General features: G+C 37.2%; 1 protein-coding gene across 1 annotated transcript in view; it reads left to right on the forward strand.

Annotated features, from left to right (window-relative positions):
- Window positions 1–25,005, forward strand: part of LOC126873302 (uncharacterized) — a 162,431-nt gene that overhangs the window by 134,510 nt on the left and 2,916 nt on the right. The window contains exons 5-6 of the mRNA XM_050634028.1: window positions 24,355–24,596; window positions 24,785–24,917. Of these exons, the coding sequence (XP_050489985.1) occupies window positions 24,355–24,596; window positions 24,785–24,917 (375 nt within the window). The remainder of the gene's footprint in view (window positions 1–24,354; window positions 24,597–24,784; window positions 24,918–25,005) is intronic.

Genomic DNA, 25,005 nt, shown 5'->3' on the forward strand with positions numbered 1-25,005 from the left:
CGGATTCCTTTTTTTCTACTGTGGCAGGTATTTGGACTCGTTCTTCATCGCTATTATTACTCACGAATGATTAATAAAGACGTGCATATTAAACCATAACTTTTTAGGGAAGCCCGCATCAGAAGGCGCTGCTTGACAAAGTGCCAAAAGAAACCGACCGACGGTTTTTCAGTTGTCCGCGCTAGTTTTCATGCTGCGTCCACCGGAAATCTGATGGAAAAACCACACTCCTGGCGTAATCGATACCCGATTTGAGGACGATGTTTAGTATAGAGATCTCTCTTCTCTGTCAACCGACGCGACGGCCATTGTTCCACGGGAATTACCAAAATTTCGCTAATACCCGATCTTTTGTTTTCGGATTTATTTAATGCACCGAACACTGCCGCGGATTTCGGGTTAATTTGGCCAACCTGCGTCGGCGATTCCCACCGGATTATTATGAATTTGCGTATACAAAGATTTTCCTGCAGTTTCGGCACCAACGATTCGGAAAATCGCTTATTCCAGGTATTATGAATGATCATTCGCGGAAATGCTCGCCATGTCAAATTTTCGATGTAAATAAAGATTGCTACGCTTTCAGTAATATTCTATTCGATTGTGATAGTAATATGTAATTGGATATGTAAATGTTGGATAATTAATGTCAGGCATAGAAACATTTATTTATTTATTTATTTGTGGGATAAACCTTTTGATATAATAAAAATATAGAAAAAGAAATATAAAGGAGAAATAAAAAAAGGAAAGAAAAAATAAAGAAAAGAAATAAAATGGTGCAAGAGATATACATTTACGAAAAAAAAGGATAAGAATTGACATACATAAGATGTATAAGAAGCAATGAAACAGAGATACAGTATAAAAGTGTAAAGGAAAGTTACAATATAACGTTGCTATAGAAAACGCTCAAGAGAATGTTTTAAAAATACTATAGATTGGTCGGAGATATCTGTACTCGTGTAACAAAGATTTACATGATTGAGCATACGATTTATGCAATTATAGTAACTATATAATGTGCGATGTTTTGTATGAAACAATAGGTAACTTATTAAATTTCATAATGGTAGATTGAGGAAGACCAATTACATGATATCTGGACAGTCAAAAATATCTCTGGCTATTTTATTAATAAAGATTATATCAGATATAATCCTTCTCTATTACTATTATTGTAGTTTTACGAGTTTTCATTAATTCGTATTCTTTGTTTCGATACAATTACAACTATCTTTAAATCCCATTAAAAATTTGGAGGAAAAAATTTCAATAGAAAAATTCCGAAAAGTTAAAATCCATTCCCTACGCACCATCCCGTTTAAATTAACACGCTAGAAACGTGCATCGAGCATGAACACGATGCTTTGACTTTCATCAGAGCTGCAAAACTATTTCCACAAATGGTCACCGACGATGGTCAATCTTTTTCTAGGCATTCGTGTCGATGATTTTGATTTATCGACACGCCGCGCTGCTCGATCAGTTGTGTCCTACAACGTCCTGGCAGGCACTGTCCGACAAGACTTTCACGCTCTTGGTAAAAAGGATCCCGGGGGATGTTGCCTTCGTGAAGCAGAACGCGTTCCATTTTCCACGTCCGGTCGCCGTGATCGTCCGACGACATCTTTTTTACGCGCGGAAGATGATACGCCGGAAAAGGAATTGGGCTTGACAGCGTCTTCGTGAACGTGATGTTCTAGATGAGAATCAAGAATAAAAGACCGCGAAAAATCTACCGGTACCACGATCGCTTGAGTCCCTGTCATTTTTAAAACTCCGCGACATTTTCTTATTTCCTTTGTCCGAAACGTGCATCCTTCCGTCTGCGCGATATGTCTGGAAGCGTTCGATGAAATGGAAGAAGATTGAAATAATTGCGCTTCATTTCCGCTGTATAGTGGACGAAGCAATATTAGGAAACTGATTTTTTAAGTTTCATGTTGTTTGTGTCTTTAAGAAATAAAAAAAACATGTATTAGAATTTAAATATATAATAATTTTTATTGACCCTTAAAAAAATCAGAATAATTCGATTAGTCTTACTAGCATTAAATTTTTGGAATGGCAAAATCTTTGAAATGTTATTCTAAGGTAATTTGCTTGTAACTTTTTATTTTAAAATAGCATTTTAAGACATTTTTTTTTATATATATGCCATATCATTTTCAGCATCTTATAACCGATTTCACTGTTAAAAGCTGGTGGAAACTAATAAAATTCTGACGTTGGAAGCTCGAAAATCGACGAATAGCAGAATTTCTCGACCAGCGGATATTATTAACCGGACGAGAATGATTTTTCCCGGTTAAGGGGTGCATCGAAGCGGAATTGTCGGGCAAGTTTCCGAAATTTCCGTTCCAAGATACCCTCAGCGAACTTGCAGATGAAACGCAATGGAATTTATGCCGAACGGAATTAGTTTTCTAGGAAGCTTCAACCGCGAAACCGCAACCGCGCTCGTAAATCGTGAGTCCTGTGTCGCAGGTTATTAGACCGAAAGTTCCCGAGTTAATCACAACTCCTACGTGCCGGGACGCACTTTCAAAAAGAGTTCCCCGAGTGGCAGTAACTAATAACGAGACCGACGTCGCCGCTTCTGCCAACTTGAACAACTTGTCTCGTCCTGTTACATTCTACATCTCTTTGTTTCCATTCGCCATGTTTGACACATCCCTAGTCGTTCTTATTCTCCTTTGCATCCTTCTTTCATTTTTTGTCTGCACTTTTTTAAGGACAAAACGTTTAGGAGTGTTTTGTATTCAACTCGCCAATTAAGAATTTAAATTTGCTTCATTCAAAATTATCTTTCGGTTCTTGATTTTGTTTTCGTAATATGAAAGAAATATTAGCCAGTAGCCAATTAGCTTTCATATATTTTACATTGTTAAGGCGCGTTATATTTTACATCGTGCCCAGGGACTACCCACTTTCATAGGTTCGAACAGAAATGGACGAAAACATTTTTTCACCGTGTTAGTAAAATATTCAAGAGCACGAACTTCTCTAATAACACGAAACTCCGGTTTTCACGAGTAACAAGAGAGGTCGGCCGGTGTAAGGGAGATTCAGCGTTTCTTGGTTGCTTGCTCAACAACAAGCGAAATTACTGTTCGCGTAATAAGTAACGCGATTACTTCTACGAACGCAGTTTGTATTTTTCAATTTCTTTTATCGTCCACAAGAAATGAACGATGTATTTGCGTATTGAGGAAAATATTATCGGTGTAAAAACTTTAAAGATTAAAAATATGATTTTATAGCAAAACTGGAAGAATTTTGTTGTGGTATTGCGGCTTTTGCTAATGATGCATTTACAGAGCAACTTCGTTGCAAATTTGATAGCAAGTAAATTATGAGCAGAAGGTTTGCTGTCTACGAAGACTTTTAACATTTAATTAATTAGAGACGTATAAACATTTGAGTTCGTGAAGTTCGAAACAAATTGTCAGAAAATATTGACCTCTTTCGTTAGTCAATACAAGAATTAAAAGTTTTAAACCTTTTACAGGAATGAATTTTTCTAAAAAAATGTGAGAAATTTAGTACTGAAAAGTCAAAGTTTTAAATAAATAAAATAATGTTTTTGGATTGTAACAAAATCATATTCTGATGTAATTTAGCTTCCTTTACATTCATACATTTAACTCTTTTTACGTACATGAAGACCTTTAGGTACATCTTAAACGTCTGAGCAAAAAATACCCTGTACCACGCGAGATCTATAAATGTCTGACAAGGGATGGAAAAATTTACGCGTATTACTCGACATCGAGGGGTGGCTTTGAATATCAAACACGCTAGGTGCTGGATATCTACAGTCTCCCCCGACTATTTCATAGTTGCCTGAATATACTGTTTCAGTAGTACCCCTCATCTTCGATCGAACCGAGGCCGCAACCCTAAATCACAATATCTCGACACTTGTATCCAACCGTGACTTCGACATCGGGTACGATTTTTCCTTTGTCCTAAATCAAATCCTGTTGCCCTTTCCAGTCGAGAAAGTACCTTCTGTTTCACCGTTGCTACCGTTAATATTTATTCTTTTAGTTTTTAATATTACATTATAAAATTAGAAATTAATTATTTACATATAATTCTATATATCTGCACGTAGCATAAAGAACTTTCTTATAACGTGATAGATATTGAATCTGAACTTCTATTAACATTGCACAAGGATGTTTTTTATAATAATTATTTTAAAATATTTAATCTTCAATTGTTGTCATTGGGTACATGATCATAGCAATGAAGAAGGATTAAATTATTACGTTGTGAAGTATTTACTTTATTTTATATTCTACGTTTTATTTAGTGATCAATATAGAAAAATTGAAACTAAATGTTCTAAAGTTAAACAACGAAATTACTATAGTTATTTATGACCCAAGGATATCAATCGAGGATCGAAGTGTATGATATATTTTATATTTTTGCAACAGCAGCTATGCTGAAGTCCAAGTGGACAATGGTAATCGAAGGAGTAGCAAGTTTAATTTACCGTGATTAATTGAAAACACTGAAAAATCGTCTACAAGCTCCGTGTTTTTTCAATTTTCTCCTTTTGTCAACGCTTTCTGCTTCTGCTTCAATCCTGACAGTCTTATAAATGATCTATTTATCTGTCTTCGTTCCTCCATATTGCGTTGCACCGACCACGGACAGATCGTGAAACTTTCGCAGGAAGTTTCCACCAAGTGAAATAAGAAGATTGAGAAATATGAGGTCAAATTACCGCTTGAAGGAAATCCAAAGTTTTGTTGCGTCAACTTGTGATTACTCATCATGGTGGAAATCACTTCCTGTATTAAATAACATTCCTCGTTTTCTTTAAAGATTAATACTAACAAGCAACCAAAAGGAACTGATCTCACTCTCTTTCTCTCTCTTTCTCTCTCGGCTGTTAACAATTTCCATGTAAAAATTGTAAAAAGACGCACGTTAAATGTACTCAAATATTTTTGAAAATATCATTACAAAGGCAAGCCTCTCTCTTCGCTATGAAATTATTTTACGTTGTTTAACTTTGCTATAATGTTTAAAATTAGATTTTACGTTACTGAATTAACATTGTTCCCATTTAAGTGAAAATAGCTTTGTACCGGTTTGTTCGATAACAGACTTTGTGGAAATATTTTTATCGATGTTACTCACTGGATTTCTTTAAAGAATCTATTAAGAACACCAAATCTCCTTTCTGTAAATTCTAATGATTCTTCCAACCATTAATTTTTATTCGCAAGTCCGATTATATCGTTGAAATCGCACGAATTTCTAAACTTATTTCTAATAAACAAGTGGGTTAATAAACCAATGCTTCTTTCCCCTCTGGTATCCAATAGCCAATTTCAAAAAATTCTATGCCATTATCAACAGAATAAAACTTCTCTCCACTTTCCAAGTTTTCCACTCCCGGAAATTCAGTAGGGCGGAGGGTAAGTTCACTCGACTCAATACGTCAAGCAAATAAAAATGGAAAGTTGACAAGCCGCGGGCACGCGGTGGCTCCAGACATTCTGCCTCTGTCACGTTCAATTTGAATAAACTACCCCCCTCCGATCTTCCTCTAGAGATAAGACGCCTCAGGCCGAGGAGCGTCGCCACGTCTTTCAACTTTATTCAAATGCGGCCACCTTCGTATTGCCCTTTTTCTCTCTCGTTTCTCTGCCCTTCTCTTTTACCCCTTTGTCCCGAGTTTCTCGGGGAATCGCGATGGACCGGACCTCCTTCCACGCGGTTTTCGTAGAAACTACTCCGTTCCTTCGGGGCTCGACTGTCTTCATTTCGTTAGTTTCGCTCGCCACCGAACTTTCTAATGGCCGCGTAATCATTCGAAGGGCCCTTTCGGCCCTCGTTACGAAGATGGGCTTTAAAGGATCCTTTCTTACGCTTCTACAGTAGATTTGCTTCTGAAGTTTGTAACAAAGTGGAAGGATATTTGATTCCTTTATCGCTCTAATAGTGCGTTTCTTCATTGTGTCTCCTCTACATTTACTTCTGCTCAAAACTCTCTTATTTATTCACAAAGAATTATTGCGCCTTTTTTTATTAATCGTCAAATCCGTTTTTCTAATTTTTGACATTTTACTTAAATTTCGCTGTTTATTCCTTTCGTATTCTTTTACCAATCGACTTTCTACTCTTCTTCAGTCATCGATGTCACTGTAGAACCTATGTTCTATCCTTTAATCCACAATTTTTAAGTCTGCCAAACAAACATCCTTATTTATTCATAAATTATCGCTATACCTCCTTCTACTGGCTGTTAAATTCAATTTTCTAAGTTTTAATCCCTCGGATAAGAGCTTTTTCCTCCCTTTAGCTACCCTTTTTCCTCTTCTTGATTCTCTACCATCGCATTTCCCACTCTAATCACTGCAGTCACTCTATCTTATTTATAAGTTTATTTATAAGATCAAGGATCATCGTAAAATGACTAGCCAAAATAGAAAGGAGAATGAGTTCATCGAAGATCAGTCTCTCTTCAATGAAAGTGGACGCAGCATTGTTGACTGAGCGATCCGGAGGTGAAATCGGTCTTTATTTACCCTAGTCAACTTCTCAACATAGTTTCAAATGATGATCGTCGATCGATCCAACTTCGGGGCCAGTGTATCCTTCGTAGAAGCGCGAGAATCGCCGCAGGACACGTTTACTGCACTTTTCGGGGTTCAAGTGTGACGAAGCTTGCTCTGATGCGGTCGAACTTCGATAGAGTGGCTCCTTTGCGACACTGCCAACTTCCACGTGAATTTCTTGGCCGCTCCGATCGAGTGGCTCGTCTTGCAGACGAATTTCCAGCAAACTGAACATCGCCAGGGCGTTAGTTTCGCCTCATGAATCTCTGGTCGACCTTGGTCCTCGTTCGACTCGTTCCGACCGTCACGTGGCGAATACCAGCCACGTTTTCGTCACCTGTAGTACTTTAAAAAAGAATTTCCATAACGAAAGGTTATCGTTTTTAATCGATTGTCGCTTCTTTTCACGATAATTCCTCTATTTTTATTTACGTTTATTCAGAAAGAGAAACGAAGTGGTTGCGTCCAAAGTTTTTAAAATATTTTGTAGAAAATATAAGCAAAAGAGTGCTTAATAACTCCGTTGGTAAGGTTATTAACAATGTAGAACAGCCATACTAGCTGTATTTCAAGTTTTTTCATTATTAATATCGAAGCACACGTTGTCAACAGGAGAGGATTATTCCTAATTTATTTTTATCATCATTTTTAATTAACTGTTCTAGTACCTTGTCGGATAGAAAATATTTAAACATCATATGCTATTCATATTTAATATTTTTCACGGGAAAATTAAGCTTGAACTAGGATTAAAACTAAATTTTCTTACACATTCAACTCGTCTTTGCTAAATCACGGACGTGACTCGATAATATGAAGCAAAATATTAAATTACGTTGTATTTTGCATAAGATCACCTTCTGCATGCTTATACAACGCTTTCATACATATTTACATATATTACGCACTACATATACACTGTTTAACTCCTTAATCAAAATTTATCTCAGACAAAACCAACGATTCTGAAAACGGTGTATAATGAATTGCGGAAAATTCGAGGAAGGGGGATTAAATGTAATCGGTGCGCAGGATTCAGTCGGATTGGGTAATTTGCAGCGGAAACGTGCGGCTGCGAATTAACCAAACATCTATGGTGGTTTAATGAACGTCAGGCTTTAACGAACGCGATTGGTCGGTGGCTACGTCGAATGTGCTCCTCCAGCAATTTCGACCGTGTCTCCATGACACGATTACTTTCATAATCACGATCTCCGGAACCAATATTGCGTTCGCGCGCAGAATTTTAATTGAAATTGCTCAGCTCGTTTTGAGTAATTTCCAAAAATTCCTGGCCTCGATCGTTACATCGCTCGCGCCTCGATCGTTTCGCACAAACGCTGTTTGTGACTCCTGCTTCTTCTGGTATTTCCACTATTTTCATTTCTTACGTCTCCGATTTAATAACAACTTGATATCTGTATAATAAATATCGATCATTTTTATTGTATATTGAGATTGAGTTTTAATGATTTTTTTCAAATTATAAAGGATGGTACGAAAGACAAACTCCAAGTATAAATATTCATAAATATATCAATCACTCGATTTCTACTTTTAAGTCTCTAAATCATTTTCATCAACGTCTCGGTGACCGTACATTTCGATGTAGATCTTTCTCACAACAGCCGGCACTTATCATTCAGTCTGTTATTGTATAATTATCATACACTTTTTGAGAAAATTACATTGAATCCATCATCATTATTGGATCTCTATGATATTATCTCAATTTACTTTCTACATTCATGCATTGCATGAATTTATTTATTTATGTCCTGATTGTCCTATATAGTTACAGAAATCGGGATTATAATCATTTGCTGACCATTTTCTTTCACTGGGTCGTTAAACTCACAAATTACCGCAATTTTTTAGTGCATTTGTAGATCGTTTCACTTCAATAGAACACCATTAAATACAGGAAACGCTCGTCTCGCGCTTAAACGCCGGCTAAATTAAAACAAAAACTGAAGTCATGGAAACGTGACGACGACCGACGACAAATAGCAAAGCGTCCAGCGACAGTCAAAATGTCAGAATGTCGTGTTATCATGATTGAAAACTTAAAAATTGGGTAAAATGATTTTTACATAAATATTATGATCTTATTCCAAAGAAAATAATATATGTGTAATATTCTCAACCGTAAACATAGAATAAATGATATCTGAAATACATCATTTCCGCCGTATAAAACGTCGGAAAAGTAACGTTACACAGGATTAAACAAATATTTTCGCCGATATTATTCAGCGATTGTTAGGCATAGAGGGCACAAACACTTGGACGCGATGCGGAGAGTTAAACACGATAAACCGCCCGGTGTTGCGAGTATAACCAGTATTTCCCTCAAATTTACACAATTTCCACCGGTGGAAATAGAATAAAATGATCGATAATTCGAACAGGTGCGGTCGCGTTAAAAGGAGAGCAAATCGCACTGGGAGATTTCTCGCGAGCTAGAGCCGCGGCCGGATATTTCGTTTACGAAATAACGTCGGTGAAAACAGTGGGGCGGACGGCCAATGTAATGAAATATCGAAACCTTCGTCAAATATTGACGCGGTCGAAATAAAGCTTGCGATTCACTCGTTTGACAGGATTCATTGTGACGTCCCTGAAAAACCTGGCGCCGGCTGTATTCAATCGGATCGTTGCCTCGTTCGCGTAAACGATGAAAGAGGAAGAGAGGGTAAAATCGAGAGGGGATGAAATAATACCGAATAGCTTCGAAAGTTTCCCTACTTGAATTCGATTAATATTTCGTCCACTTTCGTCCATTTTTCTCGCCCGTTTTTTTCTTTTTCTTCCTTTTTATTCTTCTTATGGTTCGTTTCAAGTGTCAACGCTAGATTCGGAAGCTTTTTTTGGAAGGTACAGAATGTCCCGCCCTCTTCGACTCGGGTTATAATCGACCCGGCTTTTGTAAACATTTGCTACATACTCGACTATGATTTATTTTGGTACGCACCCGGTTGACAGACCGGAAAGCCGGGGAAAATGGAATCTTTCTGTTCGTTTCATCAATCACAGAGAAGAACGGTGAGGAAATTTTCTAGATCACTCTTTCATTTTTTTTCTTTTTTTGTACGTTTTTCTATAGATTTGAGTTTAACAAGAGAATAACAGATTTAATATTTCGCAATCGCCCTTTTAATATTGACCATTAATCATCTGATTATTAAAAGATAAGTTCTAGATAAATTTTCATGAGACCAAAATGTTTCGCAAATAAATATTTTTTATACCGAAAGATTCCGTGGAGGTTAATATACTCTCTAGCATTGTGAAAAATAATTTTTCATAGGTCAGGGATCACGCGATCCATGGAAATAAAATCGAGAATTGTTTAGAGGGGAATCGAGATGAAAATTAATTAACCGGATGTATCTATTACCGCCTGGTCGACAACTGGAAACTATTAGCGCAGTTTACGATGCCCGGCGGCGATGAAAATTATCGATACGGCATATTAAAATTACTTTTCCGGATAGTAACTACATTCATTAGCTGTACGCTGTATGAAAATGCCGGAATTCGCTCGAGCGAGAAGTTTGTTCTTGTTTCAGCACCCTTTCCCACGCATCACGTACCCCTCCACCCCGTTTTCTTGCTCTTTAATTTTCATTCAAGCTTCTCATTCCTTTTGCCCTATTTTTTCTCTTTTCCAACTGTCACCTTCCACCTACTCTTGACACCTCTTTTTTGCCCTATCTCGTTCGTTAATTATGCACTTTACGATACGTATTGCTTCTTTGATATCATTTTGTAAGAACTTTTCAATTTACGTTAATACAAGTGGTTGGCTTCTTCGTTAATTAAAACTTGGACATTTGAAAATTAACCATCGCTCCATATTTATTCCTACATCCATTTAGATTCTGTTATAAATTTTTAAGGATATCCAAATATTTGGCCAATTAAACATAATTAATATTATTTTAGAGTTTTCTATTTCAATTTAACTTCACACTCAAAGTCAGAAATTTTATTATTTGTGCCATTCTTCCTCTGTCCCCTCATTAAATTTACATAACTTACGTTTCAACTGAGGAGAAAAGACAGAAATCTAGAAATTTCTCCTGCACGCTATTCTTGAAAAATCTTGGTTTATGATTGTGACTGGCGACGAAAGAACTACTTGAGAACACGATTTAAAGACAGAACGAAAGTTAACTTGCACCCAGTGGCGTGACCTAACAAAAGAAAGAGATTCGAATTAATTTCTCAGCCTGACGCGCAAACAACTTCCCGTTAAAAAGAATAAAAGAGCAGAGAATATGTAGCTACGAAAAGAGAGATAAAAACAGAAGACCGATCTCTCTACAGCGGTAAAAATAAGAAAAACAGGAGAAAGACGTTGAACACTTTGCTGAGAAATTCAACAGCGAATTTTGCATGTAACCTGAACCAACTAAATTCCTACAGAACAAAAGAATATATTCCGCCTCACCTTTCGAATAATTTCTGAATTTCCATTGGAATTACCATATAGTTACATTCTAATTTCTTTCGGCAGTGAGCAAAATTTAAAATATTTGACAAATCTACGACCTCCTTCTGCCGAAATTTTAAGCAAATGTAATGTAGAAGCTTCTGATGTACCTAGATATTCAAAAATTTTACAAGCCTCTTTTCATTTTTCATAATTTTGTTCGCAAAATATAAATACGACGAATTGGTTTTGTTTCTACTGTAGATATACCAAATGAATCGTGTTATACAAACTTTCAAGCAATTTCATTTACAATTCACTTCTGTTAATTAAAGTAACACCTACTCTGGACGATGTTACCAACATAGTTACAAAATGTTATTTTTAATTCCATATCATCGGGGAAAGTAGTCAGCAGCTGGTATCGTGACTACACCAAATTGGTTAATTATTCTTTAATCTAGTTTTGCCAAATGTAACAACAGTTTAAGAGGAGAAAAAGTAATTCTCGGCAAAATACAAACACGTGGTTGGATTGACACGATGTAATAAAGAGAATTAAGCTGGCGATTTAAAAAAATGCACGAAGAAAAGATAAGAAACAAAGTGGAGGTTGATACGTGAATAGATTTGAATCTGCTACGGAGATAAAATTAATTCATGAGTGTCGTGCTTTTAATTAGGAGTATCAAATAAAAGAAAAATTTACTTTTCAGTAAAAGGGATATTCTTCTTATCTAAAAAATTAAAGGATGGAGATTCGCTATTTGCCTTTGTATCTGCAATCTCGGTTAGAAAATTTTGCTAAAGTAAGAAATAAACGTGAACTCATACGCGAAGAATTATTTCTTAAGCAAATAAGGTATAGGCAATTGAATCTCTATAAACCCAATCAATCGCAAACCCGTCACGGTTTCTCCAATTTCCAGCACAGTTCCACGAGAAAATTTTGTTTCGCGTCAAGCGAATTCACGCGATAATTCTTCGGCGTTAATTATTAGCGTTAATTAGAGAGCACGTAGCTGTTTGTCCCGCAGGCACATTAAATTTGCACTTCATTAGCGCAGTTACATATTAATTCGGAAACTTGAGCACAACCGGCCCTGGTATAATTTTCATAAATCAGAGATGCACTCTTAACTGGATCGGAAACAATTCTCGCTGTTCCACTTCTCCGGTTACCAGAACACCGCCGATTCCAGACGTTTCAACCACCCCCACCCCTAGACGATTCCCACTTTAACTTTAATTCCCAATTCGGCTTCCAATTGCGGCCGCGATTAACGCAAATCCAATCACCCTGTTGTTCCCTGTTCTTATTAATTCTATCAGCGTATGACCAGCGTAATTCGAAATTTCTATTCGAACATTATTCTTATTCCACGTATATTTGAAGATCACTAGCTTCAAGTTCTAGTCAATTCCAAGAAACTGAAAGCACATAGTTCTCCATCGATCGTAAACACACGATGCACTAAACATGTTCATTACGTGTGACGTACGCACGAGTCAACACATACGTATGTACTTGAATAGGGCACGTGAGCTGAAAACCCTGAAATTACGTGAAAGTACTTCATAATAATTCATATTAAACGCATACGTAAAATTTCACAATATTAAGACAGGTATTATATGAACACTTCTCGTTAGCATGTAGCGCGAAGATCGGAACCATAATTAAATGTTAATTAAACCATGTTAATTAAAATTGTAAAATAGATTTAGTAGTAAAATATGAAAATGTTTTCGATTCTCAATTACCGAATTTCAATTTGAAAGTCTTCTAATTATAATAGCGTCGTAGAAACGAATAAGTCAGGAAAAAGATACCCAACGGATAACTTCTTATAATACTCTTTATCCATCGCGTTATTTCGCGCGTTATACCGATTCCCTAGAAGATATTCGATTTGCGAGAGGAAGAATCTCTTATTAGATCAAGGAGCTGTAGAGGAATAAAAAGCTTCGATGCGACATCCAGATTGCGCTAATCGTAGCGGTAAAACGACAGCCGAGGGATTGGGACGTTATCTTGAGGAAGCCGTGGGCTCCATTGCCATTACTACTATCGTCAGCGTTGGCCACCGCCTGAATACAAATTGCGCCGAGTAACGTGGCAATGCACTGGCCATCCGGCCGTCATACAAATCTACCCGTCGATACCGTGATCCTATCTCGAATTAATTCCTGCGAGCCTCTGATAAATTGGGACACGCTCGAGGTGTCGGATAAATCATGTTGCCTCCTGCGAGCTTTCACGGGTGACCAATCGATTTCTTTCGTTCCGTGCGATATGCTCCCTTCGAGATAGCAACCTCTACAGAGTGAATTGCATTTCCGACTTTTTCTTTTTTTCAATATCGTTCCGTTCCCTAGTTAATATCGTAATTTCTTCTTGTTGAAGATATCACTTCTCTCTTGACACGAAAGGATTTTTGATAGGGTATTTATGACTCGAGAATTGTTGGCTACTTGTTGTGAAGCAGTTCGTAAATGTTTTGTAGGGAACGAAGATTTATTCCTAGGAACAATTTATTGGCACGTTATTTGAGAATTTTTATATTTTTAGAAAGTTTCTGCCGTTATATTTATTACGGGATTTACAGTGTAGTATTTTCTATCTTTGAAGTTTTAATTGGAATTAAGAATTGTTTTCCGTGGCGGCAGTCACGAAAGGAAAAATAGAGATCATGAGGTTATTGATATCGCGAATGCTTGGCGAAAAACTGACTACTTGAACCGCAGTGAAGCCACGTAAGAGAGGAAAGTTTCGCCTAACGACGTCGTTATTATAACGTCAAATGTACTTCTTCGTACTTCTTGACGACACACTCAACGTTACACCCCTTGACTCGCAAGAACAGTCAGCCGTTGAAGAGGAAAGACCTAGATTCTTACAAAAAGGGAATTCATGAACATTTAGACATTTTATTTTGACATACTATCGACATAGTTTTTCTAATCGACATTCTGCTAGAAAATTCTTCATGTCAGATTATACAAAATGAACACCTGAAACTTTGTATACTTTTCACATTCTCTATACGTATTATAATTTCGCCAGAATGACAATCGTAATTCATCGCGTGTTAAGTATTCGATTATCAATGGGATCCGTGAAATGAGCCGTGTTCGGAGGGGGGGGGGATCCCATTGAACAAACATGTCGCAACCGAGTTCTCCCTTGCCAATCGGAGATCATAGTTCCGCGTCAGTGAATGACAGCCTTCGTTCTCGTGTCCTCATTAATTCGCACGGCATTGTTCTACGGTGAAGCTGGCTCGTTTTATGACGCGTGTTAATCATGACAAATACGCGGTCCATCCGCGGAAGAGGATGAATCGCTTGATCACGAATTATCGTCGACTCTTAAGCAACGTCGCTCGTTTCTTCCCAATGATAGCTGATCTTGAATCGTTACACGAATTTTCTTCGAGAAAATTTGAATGATTAGATCTCACTACATAAAAGGATGATATTAGGTTAGTGCGTATGAAATTTTGATGCTCTGAACATTGAATTTCGCTGTTCTCGTTCCTTATAAAATCTTTACAATACGTTATTGCATATTGTAAAATATTTTCACGTTACAAATCATATGTAAAATAATATTTAAAGTAATCAGTCAAGTAAATATCATAATACGAGCTTCTCTCAATATTTTCGTGCCTATAATCTATAATCTACTGCAGAAGCAATGCTCAGATACTTATGAAAACCCTTTATTATACATCCATATAATCTCTTTCATTACGGAACGGTGAAAACAAAAAACACCTTGCCACGTGATATTTTCACGCAGCGAATTACGCTTAAAATCGATTAGAAACCAAACAAAAAAAAAAAAACAAACAAAAATAGAACAAAACAAATCTCAGCCAACACTTCCACGTTTCCCACGCCAATTTTCCGACTAGTCCGCGTGCAGCAAATTAACACCCAAACCAGGCGAAACCGAATTCATTTCCCTGGCGAGCGTTTTCGTGAAAACTAGCCGCGATCCATCGTGCGTCGGACAGGAGGGACGCGAGGCATTCGCTCATATAATTCTTGTCTGCGAGTCGGCATCCAGAGGCACGGCCATGCCGGAGCCATCTACCCGTGGCTCAGCCACCAGCAACCGGAATTTAATATTAATACGAGCAGCGGAGAGGAGCGGCCGTTGCGTAGCAAGCAAGCCCGCTTGAATTTCGAGAATACCGGCCGCGATATCGAATGGTCGATCCAATTTCCACGACGATCACGACGACGACCAGCGGAACATTGACTACAACTACAATGGAGAAAGTCCCCGTGTTTTAGACTCGCTGCATCTCGGAGAAATGCCACGCGAGACTTTACCAGACTCACCCCCTCATGAGCAAAGAGTGGCTGGTGAAAGGAAGCCAACTGAGAACAGGTTTGGGGATCCTTTTGGATGGGTTTCTAGACGGATAGATGAAAGGAGAAGGTCCAGAAGGCAGCTTGAGAAGAGGAAAAGTGTGTTCGTTAAAGGTTCAGTGATAGAAGTTATTCAGAACTGGTTAGGGTACAACTTAAATATTTCGCTGGTTACGGGGCTTTTGCAAACGAAAATCGTGTTCGTAAATAATTTAAAAATTTTTTCCGGGTTGATGTTTGAGGTTTGATATACAGAAAGAATGAATTGCAACTGATCATAATTTGGTAGGAGGGATTGATCAGTCATCGCCTGGACTGATGTTAGAAATTTGGTATAGAGCAAGAAGAAATTGTAATCGATTACAGTTTGTTACAAACAGTGAAGGAAAATTTTATGAGGAAAAGAAAACGCGTGTTTACTGAGGATTGAGAAGAGAAAGTTATTCAGAGAGAACTGCCACACATGCTTTCAGTTTGACGATGAATTTTATGGCAGAAAATTGTTGCCAAGGGTATCTAACGATTACGTATTTTATTCTACTTTTAAGACTATTTTAACGACTATAAAACCTAATGTACATTCGTCCAATCAACATCCAAATCGTGCTACATTTAAATAACTATATTAAACATTTTTAACGCACATTTATGCATACTGAAGTCAAACACAAGTTTTAAGAAAGGGTTTTATAGTGGAGGAACGTGGGAAAAGGGTGAACCATGTTAGAAAAGAATGTGCGAGAACGACAATTGGAAGGGGGCAGGTGAGATGCTTCCTAGGCGTGATATGTTACGACTGGGTCAAGTTATTTAATCCTGCCGGCATAAAGCATCGCAGGCACGCTTGAAATTTATGCGCTGGAACCGTGCTGGAATACTCAACGGAGTGAATAGTTGGCCGAAATACTCCTGGCCGTCCAAGAAATTCGCGATTCCCTCGGGATCTACAAAATCGTTGCCGAAGTGACTCTTATAATCTCCACGGATTAAACCCCGTCGTTTTCTACATTTCCCTACACGTGAACGATTGTCAGAGGGGAATTTTTGCAGAGCCGATCTTTTTCAACATGTGCAGTTGGGGAGCTCGTCGAGGATTCCGGTTGGATGCTGAAATTCTTGACAAGTGCTATGTGTGTTTTTAGTAAACTTTCTTTGATCGGAGACGGAAATAGCGACAGGAAATGCTGAATTTTCTGGTATAATTTCTTTTTTGAAGACTCTTACGAGACGAATTTACTCTAATCGAATAAAGAGAAATATTCTTAATGTTGCAGTTACATTTATTATTAAACGTAATGTATAATATCATGGCATACTTTAGTACGACTGAGAAAATTATTAAAAATTGCAATAATATTTTTAGAGAAATTAATCGTAGTCTTTGATAAACATTTTTAGAGTAACAAATTTAGCTTAATTATTTTCGCGAATTTGATTATTCCAGAACAGTTGTCTGATATGATACGAGGTTTAGATACTGGAAAATTGGATACAGAGGGAGCAGTATTTTTAATGACGTTTTCAAGAAAATCATTTGATCTTGTGGAAACAAGATCCGACGTAATCAAAAGTTCGCAAGTCCTTAGAGGATTTCTTACCTCTCGAATCTTATTTCCCTGTTCTATTGCGCGACAGCGGCGGTGTTTGAGAAGAAATGACTCAAGAGACCGAGTTCTCCTTCTAAAGTAATATCTAACTACGTTTGTTTCTCTTGTAAGTGCTCTCGAATTGGTTGTCTGTTACGACAACTCTTCTATACGTAGCTCTATAATTTGTTCGAACCATATGTTTCTTATATCTTTCTTCTTCCTAGCGTACTCTTTATCCGAAATAAAAAAAACCAAAAGACTCTTAATTAATGTGACTTTGGCTATAGCGGTTCAAAAAATGGAAGAAAAGATCTGCAATAGGAAAATAATGGTATTTACATATATTGGCATGGTACATTTCCTACCATTCGCGGATTATAAAAATAAAAAAAGATTTCCATTAATTTTAATACACAGTCTATAATATAGCCGCGTATACATTTTTAAAACTGTACTCTTTAAAAACACGTGGGGAGTTTCTTTCTTTGATCAAACATGAAAGTACGTGATTACTTCCTACCGAATTCCGGTTTAATCTATATTATCTTTTAAATTAGCAAGAACACAGTTTGACTAGTTTAAATTACGCGAGCTGAAGCAGAGACTGTTGAAGCTTTTCCTCAAGTTCCGTGAATCAAGTTTGTCAACTTTGATGCAAGCTACTTTCCAGGGACCGGCGATGCTTCACGCTGGTGAACACAAGGTACATGCATGTTACGTTCCACCTGGAGTGGATACGAGAAGGTAGACAGGAGGTGCCAGCAGCTGCATTTTGTCTTAGAAGGAAATTTCTGTTCCTGTTTCCCTGTTCCAGCCAGCGTCTTACAAGATTATCTCTGGCTCTGTCGTCACTTCGCATCAAAAATGTATTCATAAAGAGAGTATTTGCATTGTACAAAGGCTAAAGTGTTTGAAAATGTTACTTTAATACCGTGGATGCAGAAAATTAAAAAACTTCGGAATAGATTAATTTTAGGATAGTATATATAATCTCTATGGGCGAAATGAATAAAATAGTAATTTTTGTATTGAAATAGAAGCTATTGCAAAATTAACGTCGAACAAGAACGATCTAATGTTTTTGTAATTTACGATAAATAAATGATGTTTTAAAAAATGCCATTGTAAAAATTGAAACACGAAACTTCTGTATTGGCAGAATGATAAATTTTTCACTGAATGCTCGTTACCAGCTGAATGATCCTAGACAGGATTAACCTACGTTGGATGAAACCTTTGGAAATCGATATGTCACATAACGCATTAAACGATCAAATTACGATAACTTCTCGTACCCACAACTGCAAAATGCGTGATAACAGAAAAATTGATATAATTATCACTACTATTTTTACACGTCATTTTCCTTAATTTCAATCGATTTGAACTTTCTAAGAGTACGACCGATATCTTACATTTACCTCGATGAATTTCGAGCTTATCTGGAAGTTTCTTAGACGCCAAACACTAGAGAAAATAAAGAAGGAAAGTCAAAGGAAAAATGGTCGCTCGTTACTCGAGCAACTTCTGTGACAGCAACAAGTTTCGGAGACATTACTAATAGTGAAATCATTCTCTACGACTTCTCCAACGAACTTTTCAATAACACGCTCACAAAAATCCATCGCATAACTACGCAATAGTCTTTACTAGAACTTCAGATAGTTCTTAGACAGAATCCTTCTCGTCGACATATTCATCAATTTATATAAAGGAAACCATAGTTTTACTTCATAATATTAGGCACATTGTATTGTTTCCTCTTACGCTTTTTCTTATTTTCTTCGAAATTTTCAGAGGAAACTCTCTGGTGAATACAGGCATGTTTAGTGGTTAATATTCTCTATCTGTTATCTACAAACTTACAGATAGAGAGGAAGAGCTTATATTCGGAGCTCGTATCTAACAGAGCGCTGGTCTTCGGAATTCTTATGGCTGACTCGTGCAGTCCGCTACTACTGCGCCCGATTCTCTGCGATTCGCCATCGCTGAAACGCTCTCGGCGTTAAGTATTTTGTTTATTTTCCAGCCGATGGCAATAACGATAACCATGATGTATAAATCTTTCCTGGGATGATCATACTCAGCTGAACTTGAATGCTGCAGTTGAACCACTTCGTGAAAAATATTTATATAGTAGCAGATAACGTCCAGAATATAACATATTATTAAAAATATGTGATATACCTGCGTGTACGGCATAAAATTCATATGAAAGATTATTAAAATATGTTTCTTTTTATTTTCTTCATGAATAGTATCAAACGCAGATACGTACGTTTGTGGAAATATGTCAGACCAACTTGTTCTCCAATTCCTTTGCAGGATAAAAGATATTCCACGACACAGGAGATAATAGACAATAAACGAGAGCAGACGTGTCTGTCGATTGAGCGTCGTTCATGCTTTTACTGACGTTCATTGACTGTCAGAATTGTACAGTTACCCGTTCAAAACTTGATGGCTCTGCAGAATATTTTCACACGATTATTCCATCCTGCGACTTGTAAATCGGTTAAAATTTCTATCCTTCGGAAATTCACGGAACGTGCAAACGGTTGGTATACCAAGGGAAGAGAATCTACTAAGAAACACGATTCTTAAATTTCCTCGAAGTGTGAGAGTGATGGAATTTTGTTCAGCGAGTGAAGAATGTTTAGAAACAGATCGATAGACGTGCGAATGATGTGTACTTGGTTTAGAATCCAGGAGTATAAAGGAAGAGTATTTCGAATGATTGAGATTATTTGAACGGAGGATGCCATCGCAGAAGTTTCTGAATGGAAACAGGTAAGAATCCTAAGATTTATAGGAAAAATAAAAAGTTCTCGAATAACAAAGTGTCCCAATCGTTGGAACCTAATCTTACAGTTGGATTAGTTAAGGATTCAATCAATCGCAAATTGAGAGAGAGAGAGAAGTACCATTTAATCACGAAATGTATTACGTATAGCTTTGACTATTTTATTTGAGACTCGTACATTGAAAGTCTCATCTCTAATTTGGTATTTCTACAAAATACATAATACATAATACATGTTGATAAATTATATAATTAAGGCTTACACGACTTCTGCGAAATTTTCTAAAGCGGGAGGTCCAAAGGATTAGTGGGTAACCTCTAATTCTGCTTAATTTCCATTCAACATTCGCCCAGGATTAACTCTGATAAGCACGAGGATCCTGTACGTTTACTTTTGAACAGAGTCCGAATGCCACGTTCATATTGCGTCAATGGAAACGTCGAGTTCACTTCGTCGAATCCAACGTTTCACGACTAAATTGCAATTACTGCTAATTAATTGAGCAATGGGTTGAGTCGTCCGGGAACAAAGCGTAGCGGAATCGAGTCAACGGGGAAATTGAAGACGACTCTCGATTGAATATTCCAAACTCGTCGACGTTCTGATGACGACTGTCCGCGAACTTTCGTTTGCTGATATGATTCACGAGCCCCGATTTATTTCCGCGATACTACTCCCATACTGATACAATCTTCGTCATCTGTCTGTGTCAATTACAATTGCAAACTTCCTTTTTTTCCCGAGGAAATTTCAGAGGAATCTGGATGAATACGTCAAGCGTATTCGTTCGTGACTGATAAATGTAAATTTTTACTAATATTGATTTCATCTTTTGGAATTGTTATCAATCACATCGTATAAGAGGAATATCGTATAACGAGAATAAAGTGTGTGTAGCTTTATACCTTTAACAAAGTTGATCGACAAAACGACAGAATTACTTTGTTGGACGTAGCCACTATCTGTTGCAAATGTTATGGTGCTATTTCAAGAAATTCAATTTCGGAAATCTAAAGGAATCAAATCCAAGTGTAATTAGTCAGGCAAATTAGGATTAACCCAAATTCAACAAAGATCCCTTTCACAGCCCTTAACGAACCTTAAACTTGTACCACGGCCTTTCCTCGCATAATTATTTCACATCTGTCGGAGCTTGTTTCTGAAGACGCGTGAAATTGGGTCGTGCCTGCTAACTAGGGCTAATTGATAAACAGCGTCTAGCCTGGCATACTTGCAAATGAAATCGGTGAATGAGGGAACGTAGCGGCTGACAAGCAGCGCGCTAATTAAACCCCTCTGCGTATAGAAATTCGATTCGTCGATACGGGGGAACAGGTTTTTGTACGTGCCAGGGTAAAATACGTGTGAAATGCTGGATCACGTGTGGATTCTCTGGGGCGATTCAGCTACGTTCGGATGATCTAGAAAAAAACCTATTCACCTAGATTCTTCCCTTCGAATAATTAAGAATCTTTTAAAAAATAAAGAAATGCAAGGTTCTTTCATTTAACACTAGAACTGTCGACGTATAATATGTATCTAGATATTCCACATATAAATCAGTAAGCGTAATTCAAATGATATTAATTAAAATATATTAATATCGAATTATCTGTCTATATAAATGAAATTCAATATTAATTTGGGCAAAAATATCAGCATCTTTGTAGTAATCGTAAAAAATAATCTGAAAACGATCATTTCGACGGGTTTGGTAGTTCCAGCGTTTAGTGTTGTTACTTTAAAATTTTTTTAACGATGAAAATAAATAAATAGACAAAATATAATAAAAAAGAAAGCTTAGAGATTAAAAACGAAGAATCCATTTTAACGAGTGTGATAGTTCTCGTTAGCGTTAACATTTCAATAACTTTTATAAAAGCGAAATCCTTCTCAGCTAAAATTACTCATAGTATATTTCAGAGTGCAAAAATTTAGAAAAAGTAAGCTTTACTGCCAGATAAATTACAAATTCGATGTTTGTCCCTCTGAATACATATTTCAATGTAGATGTTATTGATTTAAGGTAATAAATAACCAATGGGATTAGCTGATTCCGATCGCTATCTATTTTCAAATTTTAAATCACCTTTGTGACAAGGCGTGCGTGCGTTCCGCGTGTTCATGTTCAGAGAGGACGCGGATACGTGCCCCGAATCGAAACGGAGCATAAACTTTGCCCCCAAAACGACGTACGTCCGATTGTAAAACGTATGGCAGCGTTAATTGAAATTTAAATTCATCCAGACACATTTTCAGCGTTCAACTGAGACGCGCAAATGAAATATGCATGCTTTTTATGCCCATTGCAATTTAACAAGCTGAAGCAGTAATCAATTATTGAAATTAATCTCCAAGCGAGTTTGAAATCTATGACTGCCTTGTGCACCGATTATTGCTCTTTTGTAGCAAGGAAGCAAAAAGACCGAGAATCTTAAGAAATCTCGGATGATTTTCGAACTTTGTCATGTTCATTTGAATTCTCCTGAATTTCATACGTCACATCACACATGAGTCGTATTAATTGTGTAATATTTTGAATGCAGATATAAATCACGTTAATGAATTATCGAAGATATTCCACAGAGATGCGTTTACCTTCCCCGTCGAAAATGACGATTTATATTAGCTAAAGTTATTCAATTTGCTAAATAACGTGCAGTTTCCCATTTAGGTGTTAATATAACTTTGCTGTGCTCTATATATATGTATTTGGTTAACATTTCTGAATAAAAGGTGCATATTTCACGCCAACTATATTCACGAACAATAAATAATCTAGTTCAACGGAATAATTCTGACAATAATGTAGAACAATTTCCTCAACGATATTAGTAGCATTAAATCGGAGGTCTGTAACTCTGTAAAACAGAAAGGTAATAAGCATATATATGATAAGGTTTCCAAGAACAAACTTAAAGGAGATAAAATAAAGAGGGAACTTTTTTATGGAATGACTTAACAACACCGTATCCTCGTGAAATAGAAGCAAAATGGACACGACAAGCAGATGAAGTCTCTCAAAAACGATCTGAAAAGAAGACTCAGAGAACGTAGCTCGCGCGTTTCAGAGATAATCCAGGTCGCCGTGACGCGGGCCGACTATCTGTCGTTAAGAATGCAATAACGGCAGGGCTTATCCCGTCATAACAATGTCCCGTTGACGGTGGCTGGGTGCGACTGGAATTGAATCGACTGTCGAGGAAATGGCACCAAGCTTGCCTCGTTCGTTTTACGCGTATGCAAATTTTTATGCGGCGCGCTTTACGCGTGGTAAGATACGCTGTAGATAAAAAGTAAACGCGGCCAACACGGCCTTTTTGATATGTTCAAAGAAGGACAGAGGGAGCTTCGGAAGGATAAGGGTACTCGTTTTTGACGAAGAGAAAATTTTCGTTTCGAACGAAGAGTGCGCGACGAAAAATATTTTCTTCTTTTAATTGCGACCGATCAATTTAACTTTTTTTACAGAATAGGTCAGCACGTTGTTAGAATTCGTTTATTCAATTACTTAGCTTCAAAAAGTAAGATTATGTATTTGGAGCGAATGGTTTCACGGATTGTTGTGTTTTTCTTTTCATTGAAACGTTGAATCTAATTGTTGGTCAGGAAGAGTGCAGAGCAATGTTAGACCTCAATTACTGTTAGTGGGGCCGTTTATTCAGCCGAAAGGCACAGTTAAGGACGCAGAAAACGCGACAAGCTTTATGGAACGATCAATTTTAATGGCTCCATTCGTCTCGCATTACCACTGTAATGCTAGCGTATTTACGAGAATGCAATAACGCTGTTGGCCGGGCTTAAAGAGATACGAGCGATCGAACGATAATAAAAGGGAAGATTGAAGCCTAGGAACTTGGTCTGCCGGCAACTTGGATCAGTTTCTCAACTTTTCACCTGCCTTAATCCACGACAACCCCTTCTGCGTTATTAATAAACTCCGTCTTACTTACTTTTCTCGGCTTAATATTTTAGCTATGGCTATCTATGTTAAAATGAAGATTTCTGATACATTCCATAGAACTTGCGTCGCTACATTTTTAGAGCTTTCAGAGATTTATTTATAAATATATATATATAGATACAAATTTGTATTTCTTTTTACACGCTTCTTAGTTTCGTTTCTCTGGTACAAAATACACACTGTAGTCATCGATAGTTAAACAATACATCTTAGAAAATTTGAATATAAGATTAGAAATGTGAAATTTCCAGAAACTATCGTAGAAAGTTTGTTAGGTTGGCGAAAGAATAGTAGAAAATAGAAAGTATAAAACATTTGAAGACAGTAACCCTTCATAAATATTGAAGTTTCAAATCTTCCACAGAGCGGTAATGAATTCAAAAACATCCAGACCATGATAAAGATCTGGCTGTTACGAAAGTTTACATATTATCCAACGGAGTTTATCAAGTTGGCTCGATTCCGGTGAACAGTACACCGAGCATAGTTTCGATGGTAAATCACGAATGTCGAACCGATTCCGCCGGAAAACCATAAATATTCAAGACATTAGGATGTAAGCCAAGTAATAATTTCATTTGTGTTCCAGGACTCTCGTTAGGTGGTGGCCTGATAGTCCTAGCATCTGCTTTATCAGATGCATCATTGGAATTACCGGGAAAGTACAGTCTGCCCTCTACATCCACCATGCAAGCTGATGACAACGGTCTGCCACAGTATCAGTATGGTTGGTGCCTTCAGTTGTCAGGGCTGGCTTTGATTCTCGCGGAAGTTGCCGCTGTGTTAACTATGTCCGGGTATATGGCTCGTTTCTCCACAGTGGAAGAAATGGTACGGTCGTAATAATCGCTTTTTATGGATATCATACAAGGATAAAATATAGTTGATACAGAAATTGTTTGAAAAAAGAAAGAATTGTTTTCGATTTGAATATAAATAAACATTCTGATATATCGAGTGTTGTAACTAATTACATTTTGAATTCTGGTTGGACCTTATTATTATTTTGATTTTTCAAGGTGAGAGTCATGGTACCTGGTGCTGAGAGAAAATTACGGGAACAGAGAGGACTAAGTTCAGAGTACTTAGTCAGAGCTCACCAGAAATCGCCTGGACCTCCACAGGCTCGAGGATTTGGGCAGCCCTCGAAAAGTACTTCTACTTATTCTATTACGTACTTTATCTAGCTTAAAGTAAATTAATGGACAAATTATTAATAAAAATTGATAATTTATCACAT

Source organism: Bombus huntii, chromosome 14 (assembly GCF_024542735.1).
Source record: "Bombus huntii isolate Logan2020A chromosome 14, iyBomHunt1.1, whole genome shotgun sequence".
Taxonomy (NCBI): Eukaryota; Metazoa; Arthropoda; class Insecta; order Hymenoptera; family Apidae; genus Bombus; species Bombus huntii.